This window comes from Triturus cristatus, chromosome 8 (genome assembly GCF_964204655.1).
Source record: "Triturus cristatus chromosome 8, aTriCri1.1, whole genome shotgun sequence".
NCBI classification, from domain to species: domain Eukaryota; kingdom Metazoa; phylum Chordata; class Amphibia; order Caudata; family Salamandridae; genus Triturus; species Triturus cristatus.
Window position 1 is genome coordinate 1,186,253,835 of NC_140591.1, and position 17,122 is coordinate 1,186,270,956.

Consider the following 17,122-nt stretch of genomic DNA (forward strand, 5'->3'; position numbering starts at 1 on the left):
CAGCAGCCTTGATATTAGTAATTTTGGTTTCCTATGGCCCAGGAAGTAGAATAGCTGTTCTCACAACCAGCAGATGTTTCCCTGGTCTAAACCTTTCTTTCAGAAATTTGCATCTACTTTCTCACCCGCCCCAATGGATACTCTGCTGTTGGTGCCCTGCCTGTCATTTGGGGAATCTCAAGTGACAAGAAGCATAAGGGCCTGGTGGGGATAGCTTCCAGAAGAACAGAGGAGTCTGAGACGTGCAGTGTACGATCTTAAATAGTAATAGCCTGCCTGCATTAAGCTCTGTAACAGACTGTATCTAGGAAGAGTGAGATGCACCGGCACAAATTAGTCCATTACTGTACTAGGGCTTGATCATAAGGTAACCTAGCTGAAGATTCCTGCTCGATTTGTAGGATCTAGATTTTGTCAACATAATTGTAGGATTCAGATAAACAGCGTCTCGCAAGGACAGCTATACCTACCAATTACTGATTTTTTACAACGATCCATTGTAAGACCATAATGAAGCTCCAGCCTCGTGCTGCAGTATCAATTTTGCCTTAACCCTGCTTTCAGTCTGAAAATTATTTTGTCAAATCATTGCACTCTCTCCTGCCTACCCGAAGGTGTGAAGTTTTAAACTGCTTAAATATACATAAGCTATATTTTATTTAGCACATTTAAAAACAATCATTACTGTGGTTGTTAGACTTGGCATCTTTGGTGTGGTTTCCCCTGACACTTTGCCTCTACCTCCTGTATTTTTGATGTTGTGCTGGATTTCGTTTTTTCTGGCTAAGATGCTTTCGGCACTTTGCCACTGCTGATCAGTGTCAAAGTGCAAGTGCTCCCTGTGTTACTTGATTCTCCATGATTGGCAAATTTGATTTACTGGTAAGTACCTAGTAAAGTGCACTGAAGTGTGCCAGGGCCTGTAAATCAAATGCTAGCAGTGGGCCTGCAGCACTGATTGTGCACCCACATGAGTAGCTATGAAAAGGTAACTCAGACCTGCCCATGCAGTATCTGTGCGCAGTTGTTAACTGCCATGTCGACTTGGTAAGTGCACCTACTTGCTAGACCCTAACCTTCCCCTTTTTTTTTTTTTTACATGTAAGGCACCCCTATGGTAGGCCCAATGTATCTTCCTGGTCAGAGTACAGTGTATGTGAATGGTAGGACATGTACTGGTGTGTGTGACATGTCCTGATATTGAGATACTGCCAATTTCATTTTTCTCTGTTGAAGGGCTATCTTGCACCATAGGATAAAATGGGAGTTTATTTATAACATCCTATACATATAACTTCCCATTGGGACAAGATAGAGAAATAAAGTTTAGGCTCTCTGAACTCAGAATTGTAATAGCACGCCTTTTTAGTAAAGATGGTTTCTAAATTATGTGTTTGAAAATGCCACTATTAGAAAGTAGGCATTTTCTTGTTTAACCAATCTGTGTGCCTCTGCCTGTTTGTGTATTGCCTGTCTGGTTTTGGAGTGACAGGGGCTGGGGATGTGCATTCATTTTAGACAGCCACTGAGGGGTTTGAGGTGTCCCTGGCCCTTCCATGATGACTCAGAGCTTGGGTGAATAGACCCTGGCTGAATTTAGAGTAGTGGGAGGATATTTCCTTGTACCTGAATAGGGCCTGTCTCCCTTCCACCCCGTGCGGTCATGCTGCACCAGTGAGGACAGAACTGCTTTAGACTGGTCTCAGTGACCCTTTCAAAAAGAGAACAAAGACATTTTGGGGTATAAGTATTGGACCTAAAACCCCTGAACTTTAGACCACGTCTGGAATCGAGAGAAACCTTTGCCAAGGAGAAGCTGGAGAAACTGGAGGAAGAGTACTGCCCATTTGCTGTGTGCTGTCTGGGGTTGGCCTGCAGTAGCTGTTACTGCCAAGGAAAGGACAAGGACTTTGCTGTGTGCTGTGTCCCCGTGCTTGAAGAAGATCTCCAAGGGCTTGAGTAGAGCTTGCCTCCTGTTCTGAAGTCTCAGAGACACAAAGACTTCACCCCCAGCGGCCTTGAATGTCCTTGCTGGGAGTTCTGACCTGCCAAGAGGTGTTTCTATTCTCTGTCTGTGATATTATTGACTGCCCATGGACGTTTGAACATCGCATCAAGCGATGTCCTGGGGCATTCCCCCTGACATATTTACCTCAGAATCAGTCTCAACCACCTCAGACTATTCATAGAATTTGTCTCTGAATAGGGACTGCGTCTGATCATGGTTAGTGGGGTTCAAGACACATTTCAGCACCTTTAGTTCTTGTTCTAAATGTGATAAGTGTGCATGTAAGGTTTAAAGGACTTTGCTATGTTTGGCAATGGATCTGCCACTCAAGGTCTGCTTGAAGGAGTCCATCACAACACCCCTAGAGTCCACAGACCCCAAGATGGCTTTGAAATTTTCTTTATCTTCCTTTATTCCATCATGAAAAACTCAGTCTAGGAATGCCTCTGCTTTTAATTTCCAGCCACTAACATCCCAGTTGGCTGCAGCATCACAGGGGAATGATGAGAGAGAGTACATCTAGATGGTGCATAGCGGCCGCCCATAGCCCCACATCTTGTGTAATGAGCCAGTAATCTAGCCTAGACTGTGTGTTATGAACCAATGAGTCGAAACAACCCTCCCTAAGCAGTGGATAATGATTCCTCCAGATATCCATTAAGTTATGTTCATGTTGTATTTCAACTGTGTTGAACAGCCACCATGTTCCCCCCCCTGCGCAGACTTGAATCTGGCCATATGGTCCTGCAAATTTCAATTACAATCTCTGCCCCAGAATAATGAGCATGGATTTGTGGAGAGTACATTTCCCGGGAGTGCATCATAGTAGGCAGAGCCATCCACATTGGGAACAAAGCCGTTCACTATTGTGATCCGTACTATTCCGATCCTGCCCATTAATATAACAAATGCTACATAGTGGGAGGGCCAACTTTAAGCAAAAGTGAACTCTGGGTGGGGATCAATGTAGGTCTACTGCAACAGTGCTACATTCACCTGGCGGAGATCCAAGTACATAAATACCGGGTGTTTCTTTTTAGGGTATCCTAGGTGTCTGACATTCTGTTTTAGGCAGGATACTGTTTTTGCTAATTCACTATCCAGCAGGGTGCTGCAAGAAATAAAACACCAAATTTCTATTGACTATTCCAGTTTTTACAGAATGCTGCTGCCAGGCTCCTGATGAATATCCAGAGGAATGGTTCTGTTCAGGCCCATCTCAAGGAGCTACATTGACCGCTCATTCGGGTGAGAGTAAAGTTTAGACTGGTGCTTGTCCATAAAGCTTTTATGGATTAGGTCCTAATATCTATCTAAGCGATTCTTTGAATATTTGCCCTCCAGAACCCTATGCTCGGCTGACGCACTGCTGACTACGTTGCCTATGACAAGGACGAAGAAATGGGGAAGATTCTCCCTTTCTACGCTATCCACTGCTAGCTTGAATGCTGTCCCTCGGCACCTGCGGGCTATGAAGGATGCAGGCTTTTAAATGCAGCCTGAAAACCTGGCTTTTCAAGGAAGCTTTTTAATCCGTGCCACCTCACATACACATATACATTGTGATTAGTTGTTTACACATCTGCAGCCCTGGGACACTCCTTGGAGTATCTCTGCACTTCATAAGTTCCATTTTGATTGGAATATGCATGGTCGTACAGCCTGCTGTGTGAAAATGACACAATAGTCACTGTTTAGTAGAGTAATATCCAAATACTGTCAATTGGTGCACCCTCCCAGTCTGATGGTCCTAACCTATCAGGACAAGCCCTACTGCCAATCCCCTAGAAAACATAAAGAACAATTCTTACCAACAGGGCAATTAACAGTAAACCCATGGACGTCATTGGGAGTTGCTAGAGGTCGCAGTTGCAATCCCTGGTTTGCCCCCATGTGACCCCTGGCACTGTCCTTGCGACCCCTGGGCTCGGGCTGTAAATGCAGCACAAGAAAGGGAGGAAGTAGGACATTTCTTTCTCGAAAAAAAGCAGCTTTGGGATGCCCATGCTACTGTAGCTGGGGACGAGTAACAGTTGCAGCTGTTTCAATTTGTCCCATCAGCTAATGGTTTGCTTAAAGAGTTGCCTAGCAACACATACTTTAAGGCTTCTCAGTCAGTCAAAATCACTTTATTCGGTTAATTAAAACCATAAAAGCATACTACAAAAAGTAATTTTAAGATAGTAATGTGACATAAACACAAACGGAATATAATAAACATGGATCTTAATGACAATGAACGCACAATTCATCAAGTAATTCATTAAAATTAATTTTAAAATGTAGTAATTAATATGTTCTAGATCGAGGCTTCTCGTGCTCAAAACTCCACCAGGCGGAACATTCCCCTGCAGGCTCTGGGAGGACTGAGCAGCTTCGGGAAGGAGCTACCAAGGATGCTCTCAGGAGGGTGCGTGTTTTAATGTGCCACTGGACCCCAGGCCATCAGAGTATGTATGCTCATGGGTGTCATTTTAGGGGTCACCAGGGGTCACATCTTAGACCCCTGGCTTGCCCTCTACAACCCCTAGTACTGGGTTTGCGACTCCTGGCCTCAGAACTGGGAAAATTAGTGCCAAGAACAAAGCGGATACCCGTGCTACTTATTTTCTGACCATTTTTCGTTATACTAAGAGTGACTAATGTATGAAGTGTGAGAGTGAATGCAAGTATGAGTGAGACCTATTGAGAGAAAATGAGTGAGAATGAATAAATAATGATGAGTGCAAGGAAGTGTTGGAGAATGGGAGTAAGAATTAGTGTAAGAATGAATGAGTGAGAATGTGGTGTTATGCTTGCAAGTCTATCCCTGGCCCTAGCATACTGAAGGTAATTCTGGTTTTATAGGGACGTCTGTGGTAAAATACTGGTGCTGGCATACTTAGGGCAATTCTTAGCAAGACAGATACCTGTGATACCTATGGCACACTAGACGCAACTCTTGGCATTATGGACACCCATGTTAAAATACTGGTAATGGCATACCCCTAGGTAATTCTTAGTATATGGGACACATGTGGGGAAATGCTGGCACCAGTTAACGTATTGGAGGTAATGCTTGGCATAAAGGAGGCCACCCTGACAGAGGGAGGGTGGCACCGATTACAAAATACTGGCCCTGACACACTGAGGTAGGTTTTGGCATAGGAGTCAGTTGTGGTGTATGGATGGCATAAATGAAAACATTCTGGCACTGGCATGTTGTAGGCAGCCATGACCAATGCTAGCCCTGGCACAGTGGAGCTTATTTTTGACATATGGTCGCATTCATATAACATTTTGAAAGAGATGTGGTGAACTTCTGAGAAGCGTCCGGCTTTATTGTCTTAGCCACCATGAAAGGATTTGAATTTGTAATGAGTGCCCTTTCAGAGAATATGGTTTTATAGAAAATGTATGTGAAAATTGTTCTTTAAAATGCACTATTTGACCACATTCTTTGAGTTTAGAAGATTTTCTCAGAGGAGAAACACCCTCATACAGGCCTACTTTCTTGTTTTGATTGCTCACCACAACTGAGTGCAAGTATTACGTTACAGAACTTTCAAAGATGAAGTCGACACCATAATATAGATGGGATCTAAAATACACTTGTGTTCTATTAATCATGCAGTTATAATAGAACTTTGTCAGTGTCAATTATTGTGTGATGTCATGTGTAAGGATATGTTAAATTGCTTCCTGTAAAAAACCAGGGGCAGAAGTCACTCCCTGTGATGACATTAAGGTCTAAGGGTACGTGATGTCACTTCCTCTACCGCTGGCATTTTAGTGAATCGATGCCCATGAGAAAACTACTCTGATCTCACAAGCTAGAAATTATCTGGCGTACCCCGAGGGGGCTATCGGAGGTACCAGCGGTTTATCCCTCGTGCATAAAGCAAGAGTGTTAGGGAATCGTGTGAATGCATCAATACGAAGAGATTGTTATGACTACCTGCTTTATTTATGAACTGCAGCTGCTGTAGTATGACGGGTAGTATTGCTACTACTGTTGATGCTGGTGTCGCCGCTAGATGTAGCACTGTCCATAGTAGTACTCTAAGTAGTCGTGCTGGTTGTGCTGCCAGTGGTGTTTGTAATATTAGTATGCGTATTGGTGGTACCAATAGTAAAAGTAGTATTCTTGGGAGAGAACCGGTGAGTATTATGCACTTCTACCTTTCTTATTGTGCACACCTGGTCTATACGTTTCGGGGACATTTCCTCTTTCTACCTAAACATTATCATAACATTGTGTATGTAAGGCAGGCGTGGGGACCTCATTCTCACTCTCCAGAAACATTACAGACCGGTGATAGATTGGTATTTTACCCTTTATAAGCAGAGATTGGGCAAATGCTTACATCAATAATGTCACTTGTGATGAGTTGCATACATGTTGTCCTGAAACATTGTGTATTTATGTTCAGTGACTTCTGCGTGTGCACAATGAAACATTACAGCATTTAATTAGCAAGTGTCCTGGTACTATGGAGACTAAATGCATACCTGAGACTTTATGTAGATTAAGCTTTCATAAATAACTGTTGCTTCTACCCTTATGTAACTGTATGCTTATGTGTATTCTATTGTCATTGGTGTGGCGCTCACCACTTCACTCCTGAAACCCAGATGCTGACGTTTAGTTAAGTGGTTAATGGTCTGAATTCAAGCCTTTCCGTGCACTTAGGGAAATGTCCTTGCATCTTCTAAAACCGATTTTCAGTACATTCAGAGCTGCTCTGTCCATGAATAGTTAGGAGTCCAGCTCCTGTATGTCCACACATCAACAAATATTCTCTGCAGATTTTTAACGAGGCTTGAAATTAAGGTTGATTTTCTTCCATACCAGTTTATTTTAATTTTACCACATGTAGTTCGAATCAATCTCCAGCCAAGAGGCTGCTCCTGTCCCCGCATCTTGCATAGAAACATATCTGTTTTATTGAGAACATGTAATATTGTACTATGAATTGCTGTGTTAATACATGAATGAATTGCAATTCCTACCAGGCAAATACGTGGGTGTATGTTTCTCAGACTGTGGATAAATGTGCTTTTAAGTCCACTTCTGCCTAAATATAATGGTGTATGTTCTCTGCTTTTGTTACATTTCCGTAAGCTTTTTCTTACCGACTTTTCCTACTCGGGGGTCTCCAACCCAGTGTGTCAGGACTTGAACAATGCAAACATACTGTTAAAAATACGATGCAACGAAATCTCTTCAGAGTAGATTTCTTCATGTAGATCACAACCTCAAGGGGCGCCGCTCTCACCTGTCACAACACCTGACAGCTGGGACAATGGCAAGGAAGATTCCAAAGGTTAATAAACATGGGGGAGGAGGGAAAGAGGAAGGGAGCAAGGAGAGTCATGAGACGATGTACAAACTTGAAGGAAATATACAATCTTTCCTATAGATTACAGAATAAAATACATCAATCACATCAACATACCTCTCTTGGAGCGGTGAATTTAGACTCGCACCGTGCCCTCTCTTAGAGTGAATTTAACTTAGTCTCTTTGCAAATCACACAGGTCTATCTAAAGTCTACCGGAAATGCACTTGTTAAATACACATAACTCCGTGGTAGCTGAATTATAAAATACATTACACAAATATTTTACTTTCGTTTAGCCCAACAAAATGATTCATAAAATAGAATTATGAACACTATGCAAAATATCCAAAATCACATTTTTGAAATGTGTGATAGAGCAGTAAACCAGCAGCACTACTTGTGTCCTGTATAATTTACATTCACTTGTAAAGGTCACTTTACCATCTTTTTGCCTAGATCGATTCATGGACACAAAACTTACTATGCATAGTACTTATCGCAGCAGTACAGGTCATCTTTGTTGTACAAGCAGTAGGACAAACATCACAAAAAATTGAAACTAGCAGCATCTGTGGTAGTAGTACCTCTAGCAGTAATGGCCTCATTAATATCAGTACTGTGTAAGCAGTAGCAACATTAGAGGTAGAACTGGTATTGCTACGCCCAGTAGTGGAGTTTATAGGAGTACTGCTAGCATGTTAGTATTATGGCCTACTGTGGTGATACCATTAATAGTAGTTGTAATAAAGACTATAGTAATGCAATAGCATGACCAGGCTGGTGCTACTTGCTTCTGGTTGTAGTTATGGCAGTATTAGCAGGAGTGATGATGGGACAGGGGCGGGTTTCCAACCAAGCATATATGGGACTAGAGTTTGGGCCAAGGGTGCCAGGTGTATTTCTGGAGGATAGGTAGCCCTTCACTTTGTATCTTTGCTGCTATAACTGATTCACACCCTTCAATTCCTCTCTTTACTTTGTGTTTCTGGGTTTAAAGGCAGCTCACAAAAGGGAGGAGGGCCTTAGTAGAGGGCTAAATAAATACCTTTTCAGCAAAAAGTAAACATTTGAGGTGATAAAGTGCTTTTGGTCTGGGAAATCGAAGAGTCAAAACAGGAACAGTAAAACAAGTTTGTGCATGGCTTTGCCTCTGCTTGCACATGCACAGAATAAAATTCTAGAAGAGCAGATATCAATAAAGGGACATGTTCTCCTCATTGTTCTCAGTGACAGCCAAGATCCTCTTGGTTTGCTGTCATTTTCTATGCCAATTGGAACACCTTGGTAGAAAACAACGCCACTATGGATTCGTTTTCAAGGTAATGTGACTTTGTTTGCAAACTGAATACTTCATTATTGTTCAATTGGAAAAGGCAACCTGTTGTTCTCGAACTAGCACACAGTTTCTACTGGCTGTACAAGTTTTCTTCTATGATTCTATAAAATGGAAGAGTCATAAAAAATGCTTAAAGTTTATAAAGGGGGAGGGATTGAACTGCATGTGCCGATCACACCCACATACATCCTACTATACTCAGCCACACTGAACTTCTTCTTTCAATTACCTATAAATGGGGGGCGGGGCGTGGCATTAAAATGTTTTCCATATAGTTGATAAACAATTCAGTATGCCAAATTTGCAAAGTTTAGGAACGCAAACCTTTCCATGCAGGTGAAAATGTAGGCAAACGCTTTTGCTAAAGAATTTTTTAAAACTCTTTTCAATAGAATTCTACAGCCAAAATGTTGTGGTTTTGTTTTGCAAAACTTTATTCCATCCTTCCTGAATCTCATGAAACTTGCAAAGTTTGTGAAGAAACACCTGAAAACTGTGCTAACCTCTTATTTAGTACATCTTTGAGAAATTATTGTTAATCACGGCTGGTGGCTCCACGGTAAATTTATTTCCTGGGGGGAATTCTGCTCCTTCTAGAACTCTGACCTAAAGTAGTACTGCTGTAACTGTTCTTCTGATCACCTTGGTACAACCGAGGTTTCCTCTTTATTTTTTGTAGAGCCCTGTGGTCTTTGTTTCCTGTTTGCTTATCAAAAAGAACATGTATGTTTAAGGGGCAAATCTGGGGAAAACCCGCAAAGGAATCAAGTTCACAGTACAGTGATTTGGTCACTCTTCCTCCTATTTGCAATAATTTACTTCTTGTGGTGTTGTTATAAGTGAGACAAGGCATGTATTTTGATTCAACACTTTGAAAAGGACGAACACCTTATTCTTTTACCATGGACTTTGGAAATAACACCTTTAAAAGAAGAGAGGAATGCAAAAATACAGACCGCCCTAACCAACATGGTGTGCATTGTACATCAGGGTGTAAGAATGTCATGCGTGACGATATACTTTGATGCCCACCGGATTTCCAGAGAGTTAAAGGTGATGGAAGAAGACAGTTGGGTCTAAAGCTTGCCCACGTGTCCTTCTGTCTTAGCAATCGACCAACCTACTTGGCCTCTAAATTGCAGCAGCGGGCAGGGGGACTTTTTGGTTCTCTCGAGTATGAGACGCGGCCGGCCCGAGGGGTTGTAGGCGGCATGCTGTGTATAATAATGACTTAACATCGGGGGCCCTGGGGGATTTAAGACATGCTGATTTTCAAGTGCGGTAACGCGCCGGCCCGTAGGGTTGTAGGCGATAGTTGCTGATGCCGTTGACGATACTCTGTTAATATTAATTTAAAAAAAGATTTAAACTTAAATTGCAGTAGCGGTCCGTCCCCTGCCAAAGTGGCGTGGTGGGCCGGAGGAGGGAGCTGGAGAGGAAAGGCTAGGGGGACAACATATGAATAAGAAAGAGATAACTTACTTGATCACCTCCACCGTCCATTCCATCACGCTCTTCCTGCTTCTGGGACAGGCTCCCAGACTGTACTGCGGCTCATCATGATGCTGCATGAAAGCAGCGTCGTGATTGGCCTGAGTGCTGGGACTGTGCGCTCCCAGGCAAAATGGGAGCCTGTGCTTGCTTTCTCCAGCCCCAGCAATGCAGCTGGGGCTAGAGAAAGCTTTACTGTGCATGAGGGTTTGGCCGGCCTGAAACAGCCGGCCAAACGCCTTATGCACAGTGAAGGGACAAGGGAGTGTACCACCACTCCCAGACCAGTGTCATCCCACTGGACCCGCCTTAAGAATTGTCAGAGTCCTGGGGGCTGGTCCAGGGGGATTAAAATAAAATGATAATAAAATGGGTTTAACCAGTTTTATTATTGTTTTATGTGTGGGTGGTGGTGGGCGGGGGCTGCCCTCCTCTGCCCTAATCGAGGGGCTGCCCTCCTCTGCCCTAATGGAGGGGCTGCCCGTGTTAAATTACCCATGGATGCCCCAACTCTTACTTCTTTTTGTGCATCAAATCCAAGGTTAAAAAATGCACTGGTAGGGTTGTGATTGCTCCAAGCCATTGTACAACTTTGATTTCCTGACCCTAATAGTTTGATATGTGATTTTATTGTGACCAGAATATATTTTTGTTTTTCTTTTGCAGTGATATCCTCTCTATTACGGTTCAAGCTTTTCTGCAAGATACACCGCTCGTACCCCTTTCTATTTCTCATCAGTATCTAATTGCAGGCATTGAAACTCAGGTCACCATTGCTGCAGTTATTTTGGCAGGGGTCTACGTTTTGATCATATTTGAGGTAAGTTTTTTGCTGTTTGTGAATTTGGAAAATGCCTCTGCTTGTCAAGTCATTAATACTAAAGCAGGCCACGTTCTTGTAATTAAGGAGTCTTTCTACCCCTTCCTCCCTCGAAATTTTTGATCCTAGGACTTGTTTCATTGCATGAATCAGTTTCAGTACTTAGTTGTCTTTTAATTCCATCTTTATGAGGTTGATTCACTATTAACACCCATGGCACCAAATAGAGGTAACTCTGGCTGCGAATTAGAACCGCTGCCTCCTGCTTCAGGGGGTCGTAAAGGCAGTGTGAGGAAAGCAAAGGAAGCAGGTCTCCGAGATTCCCATTCACTGTGTGCAGTTTCCACACCTGATCTTCACCCAGAACTTCAGCAGCAAATAGAAGGGTTTGTTGGGACTTGCGATGGGACAAGGAGGTCAAACCTGTGATGCCATTGGCGTGGTTGAAAGGGATACTCACTTACACTACCTGTGTCATTTTGGCGACTTTCATGTTTGTTTCACCCACTTCTTTTTGACCGTTGTATGCACCACAGTCATAACTATAGTACGTCTGCTGTACAAAATGGGTGTTTCATATTCTGCGCCTATCCTTCTGAAACCAATGCTTTGCTCATATTCGCTTACCACCATCTCCAGTATTCTATTCTTTTCTTAGGCAGTCCCTCCACACCCACAAACAATTTTCAGTAGTTAACATTTGCAAGTATTTCATTGATATCTTTGCAGAAATAATTATTGCTTATGAGGAGGATGACCAGATTGTCGAGGAGATAAGGACATAAAAACAATGCTACAGCTTTCACACACGCTGACTTTTCCGACTAGTATGGTAGCATTCCATCACTTTTTGTGAGTTGCATTCATTTGGAGTTAGTGATGTTTGATGCTGTATCTTACTCCATCTTTAGAACCCTCTAGTGTGATATATACAGCTTGAAAGCAACCATGGACACGGAAGTTGGACTATCAGAGCACCGTCTGACATAGACATAGACAACAGCCTAGATATATGGAAATGTAGAATGGCATGTGCAGTTAACAGTGCAGGTGTTGTGTTTAATTTCCTTCGTTGACAGCATTCTAGTGGTTACTTGTCAAATGGGGGTGCGCAGCTCAAAAAGTCCAGTAGACTCGTGTAGATAGAAAATTAGCTTCTTTATTCCAAATTTGTAAAAAAAACATGCAACATGAACGCTCCAGCCAACGCTGTGCAATAACAACAAATATAGCACCACCATTGCAAACAGTGATGTGCAAAATTTCCTTTGTGTTTTCTCCGTAAAGTGTTTTGGGTGTTTGTTTTGCTCAAGTCCTGTGTCTCACATTTTGAAGGTAATATATATGTTGTCTTGTTGATATTCTTTCTGCCCTGATAGTTCCCTGTAAGGGAATGAAATGCGTTGGCTGGAGCGTTTATGTTGGATAGTTTTTTACAAATTTGGAATAAAGATGCTAATTTTCTATCTACACGAGTCTACTCGACTTTTTGAGCAGCACACCCCCATTTGACAAGTAACTATTCCCTTGATCTGGAGCACAGTGACGTCATGCAACGGCTGGCATCTGGGTTGGTTACACGGCGAATCTATTTATTGGAATAGGCGTGAGATGCGGCACAGGAGGTCCGCTGTTGCTTCATTTGGATTATTCTTTTAGCATTCTAGTTGTTGCCCCTTTTGCTTTTGTTGCCCTAAGGGGGAGGGTATGCCTAGACGTAGGTGTTGTGCTCCCTGTGCCACTGAACTCAAGCTGCCCTGACTGATGAAGGGTGATGCCCCGAAACCGGCTCAGGATGCTTGTTTCCGGTCCATGGACGAAGTGGCTTGGCAGTTCGAGCTGCACTGTTCGCATGAGGCACAGGGTCAAGACTGATTTGCATATGGCCGAGTCCACAATGGGGTGGCGTGGTGAGCAAAAGAACGATGGATTAAACCCAGATCTTTGTGACTGGGGGTGAATGTTTGCATTGTTCAACATTCTGTCCATCATTTGTTACTTTTGCTCTTGTCAGTTTTAAGCACACTATAGTTGTTTTTTTAGTTTGCCTTGTACTTGTAGCTCAGTATTTCGCATCGTCACTTCAGGATTATAAGTTTCAGAAAACAATGCAAAAAGTAGTGGTGGGTGAAATACTCACTCTTGACAACTTAAAATCTCTGCTAATACAAGGAAAATGCAATAACGCGTTGAGGTGAATTAATTTGATCCTGCTAGAGAATATTCATTCTCCAGGACAATACATGACTGAATATCACTAGAGGCGTACCTCTGTATTTTATTCTCTCTTGGCTTCCTAGATGGAAATTCTGCTCCAAATTCATTTTCTCTAGAATGGGCCTCAGGTAGCCAGCTAAGGTAAAATATAAGGTTTCTCAACTGCTTTTAGCGACAGACATTTGCCTTATCTGTCTGGGAGAGAGGTTACGCATGTCTGACCAAAGTAGAGGATCTGTCCCTTCTACAAGAGTTCTTTATTGTTATTTACTATTACACTGTTAACATTACTTCCTTAAGAAATTCAAAGCGAAATTCAGCTGTTCACAATGGATCATGTATCTCTTCCCTTTCTCCAGTATGCCACTATAATCAAAAGGTATTTTTCACAACTTGTTAAAGTCTGACCAACCGGAAAAAAAAGTTCATATGGTTTTGCAACACCAATGATCTTGACCTTACTAGCTATGTTACACTAGCACTAAACAAGTCCCCCCCCCCCCACCCCCATCAGTTTTAATGTTGACATCAGTGCCTCAACCTCCAGTCTTAATGAGCATCTGAACTTCTAGGCGAATTTGCCCACTTTAAGAGTAAAATATTGTGGTTTTTAAAGTGCTCTTCAAGCAAAGGCCATCATTTAGAATGCAGGAGAAGTGGAGACAAGCTCCTTCCTCTTTCAGCCTAAATGGCTTTAGGATAGCTAAAAGACTATTTGAATAAATATTCTCAACTCTGAGGCCACCCATTTTAAATCTTTAATCGTCGAGGCCAGAATCCACCCCAAACAACCATTCAGCAAGTTAAATCCATTGGGCAATAGTTACCTGACCTCCTGTACTCACAGATGTGGAGGAGGCTTCCCTGTAAAACCATGGTGATGTGGTATTACTTTGACTAAGACTCAGATGAGGCAATATTAACAATTATGATTTGACTAAAACGTCCAACTACTAAGTGGATCCTCTACCTTGGAATATTGCAAAAGGCTTCTCATGCCAGGTTTTGCGTCATTTGACCAATCTAGTCAACCCTTAAGCAAGGTAGGTTCCATGAGTGTCTTAAGAATGTTTAAATAACCGAACTGATGAGACAATCTGTGGGTACGCGTTATTTCAATAACTTTTACCCTGTATCCGGTCCAATGGCATAACTAGCCCCACAGTGCGGGGAGCCTGAGGTCTAGGGGGGCCCCTCAGGCACTGTGCACGGGTGGCGGCTGAGAACTCCTGACTGGGTCAGGAATATGGGGGCCCCCTCCATGCACTTTGCAGGGGAGCCCCTTTGAGTTTCATTATGCCACTGATCAGGTCATACCTTAATCTCCAATGTTGTTGAGAGCTGTGTTGCAGTGCAATTTATATAACGCATACTTGAGATTAGCACACAAGAATGTTGAGAGCTTCATTGTAGAGTAACTTGGTGCCAATAATGGCTGGTACTGTGTTATATTACTTTCTAAGAAGAAAATTAAAGACACATTCCTTCTTATAAAACTGAAGAAAGGAACAAGTTGATTCAGACCCAAAAGACCTCTGTATTTTATAGGCAGCTTAATCTTAAAAAAGGCCTTCAGTCATATTTGGTGGAAGTGACCAGGAAACCGCACCGATTTGTTCTCGTACGTTTAAGGTTGGGCATCGCTCACCATCTCGTATCCTTCCCTGTGAATGGGGTAGGTTCTAGTGCAGAATGCCCGTGTGACAATATTTCCAAACAAAGTTGTTGCCATTTTCTGTTATTCTGTAAATTTTATACATTTTTGAGGACATTTTATTTGAAACCGATCCTTTTAAAATATAACATCCGTTTAACTGCAGATGCCATGAATCTACTCTGTTCCCTCCAGAGCTTGGACATTTGTTTCCATGTAGCACTATACATTCTAAAATGCAGAGCTGCTAGGAAGTCTATAATTATTTGATTAATGTTAACTGTGCCTTGCTATGATGTTATAGTTATGCATAAGTTATTTTATGATAGTAATCTACTTTACATATATGCCTAAGTCACTTTATTAATATGAGATGATCCCAACTTGCTAAGCACAAGTCACTTTATGACAGCAATCTATTTCGCAAATATACTTAGTTTACTTTATCAGCACAAGATGTTGTCATTTATTGTGGAGGAAACAAATGTTTTATGGATTCGAAATTGCGCTTTATATAGCTCATAATTGTTTATGTATTGGTAATTTTACTATTGCTAGGTAGATGCATATGTCACTTTATTGTGTCTAGGGCCTCCTTCACTTATATGGTGATAATTATTGACAAAATCCGTCTTAATGACTCAATATTACAATGTTTAGGCCTACTACAAATTATGCATAAGCACCTTGTTATTGCGAGGTAGAATCATTAATCATGAATTACTAATTTCGTTGGAAACTAATGCTTCATGAGCATTTTTACTTATGCTATAATGATATATTGATTTTATCTATTTTTTAACATGTATATATTTGGATGTATTTTTTATCCATGTCACCGTTCAGTGCAAGTGTTAGGGCTGGTATAGGAATAATTATCTGTCCTTGGTTTTGTTGAATTATGCGTCATGATATTTTTATTGTATATTACTTTGTTCAGCTTATATGGTTGTATTTATACAAACCAAATTAAAGCTTATTTGACTTGACTTGACTTGACTGGTACTAACATTCTGCTCTAACATTCAAAAGGTTTTTGTGTTTCTCCCTTTTTATTTTGTTACATGTTACCCCCATTCTACCTACTTAACTCTAGCCCGCCATACTTGGTGCTGAAGTTGAGAATATTTGACAGGCTCAGATAGTCATGCTGATAAACTGCTTCTATAAGCCCTGGTATTTAAAAGGCAGAGCGGTGTAAAAGTTGGGCATGACTTATGTAGCGAGCAAAGCGAGAAAACTCAATGGACAGATGTGGGGTCCAGGTTGGGTCCTTCTCCCAAGAAAAAAATTGAAAGGAGATTGACAAACGGTGCATTATAATACAAATGAATTTGTGAGAAAGAAAGGTCTATAAAGCAGTAGTCCTGAAATACTAAACATAAAAAATTGTCCCATATCTTATTGCATTAATATGTTCACCAGTTACTGTAATATGCAAATGTTACAGTGCATCAACTTCAGCACTTTAAGCAAGTGCTTTCCTAGTGTCTTACACTACATGCATCACCTTAAGGGGTGGCTCTTCCATTGGAATGGAGGAGCGTCGCCCCACTTACGTGCCTCCCAAATCCTCAGAGAAAAAAATTAAATGTTAATTGATTACCATTTTATTTGTTCTCGTCCCGTCCTGAACCGAGCGTCACCGACGGAGTATTTGGAGGGGTAGGTGGCGGATCCTAGAGCCATCTCTCCAAAATATGCAACTCGCTTCAAAAAATATTTTTTAAAGGCTGCAATATCAGAAGCAAGTCTGATACTTTCATTGCTGGTGTAACCACTGCTAAATAATGACGACACGACACTGGGACTCCGAACCCGGGAGCAAACTTTTCTCTGTCTTTCAACGTATTGGTGAACAAGGGGGTCTCAGCGGGGAGAGCACATTTTAATCAATCAATCAATCACTGCATTTCGAACTTAGGGTTTAAATTGTCACTGTATGACAATCTTGTGGGGTTACAACAGCCTTGAGATCAGAGCGGGGAGGATAACCAAGAAAAATAACTTTCTTGCCGGCAGCTGCCGCGTCGGTGCTCTTTTCCTCCTTCCCAAAATTCCGGCAGTCCGCGAGGGCACTGCACTGACTCCCAGACTCCCCTAGGCTAATCCAGACGCTGCTCTCATGCTGGGAATACTATTACCCAGCATGAGAGAAGCGCCGAGTTTGGTCTGAGTGCCCTAGTTTGGCACTCAGACAGGGCCTGGAAGGCTGTGTCTGTTCTCTACCCGGCTGTGCAACCCAGCTCGGTTTGGTGGCTGCTATGTGCCT

General features: G+C 42.1%; 1 protein-coding gene across 2 annotated transcripts in view; it reads left to right on the top strand.

Annotated features, from left to right (window-relative positions):
• OCA2 (OCA2 melanosomal transmembrane protein) overlaps positions 1 to 17,122 on the top strand; it is a 1,032,003-nt gene that overhangs the window by 402,259 nt on the left and 612,622 nt on the right. For both annotated transcript variants that reach the window (XM_085622873.1, XM_085622872.1), the window contains one exon: positions 10,826 to 10,979. In XM_085622873.1, coding sequence (XP_085478999.1) covers positions 10,826 to 10,979 — 154 coding nt within the window. The remainder of the gene's footprint in view (positions 1 to 10,825; positions 10,980 to 17,122) is intronic.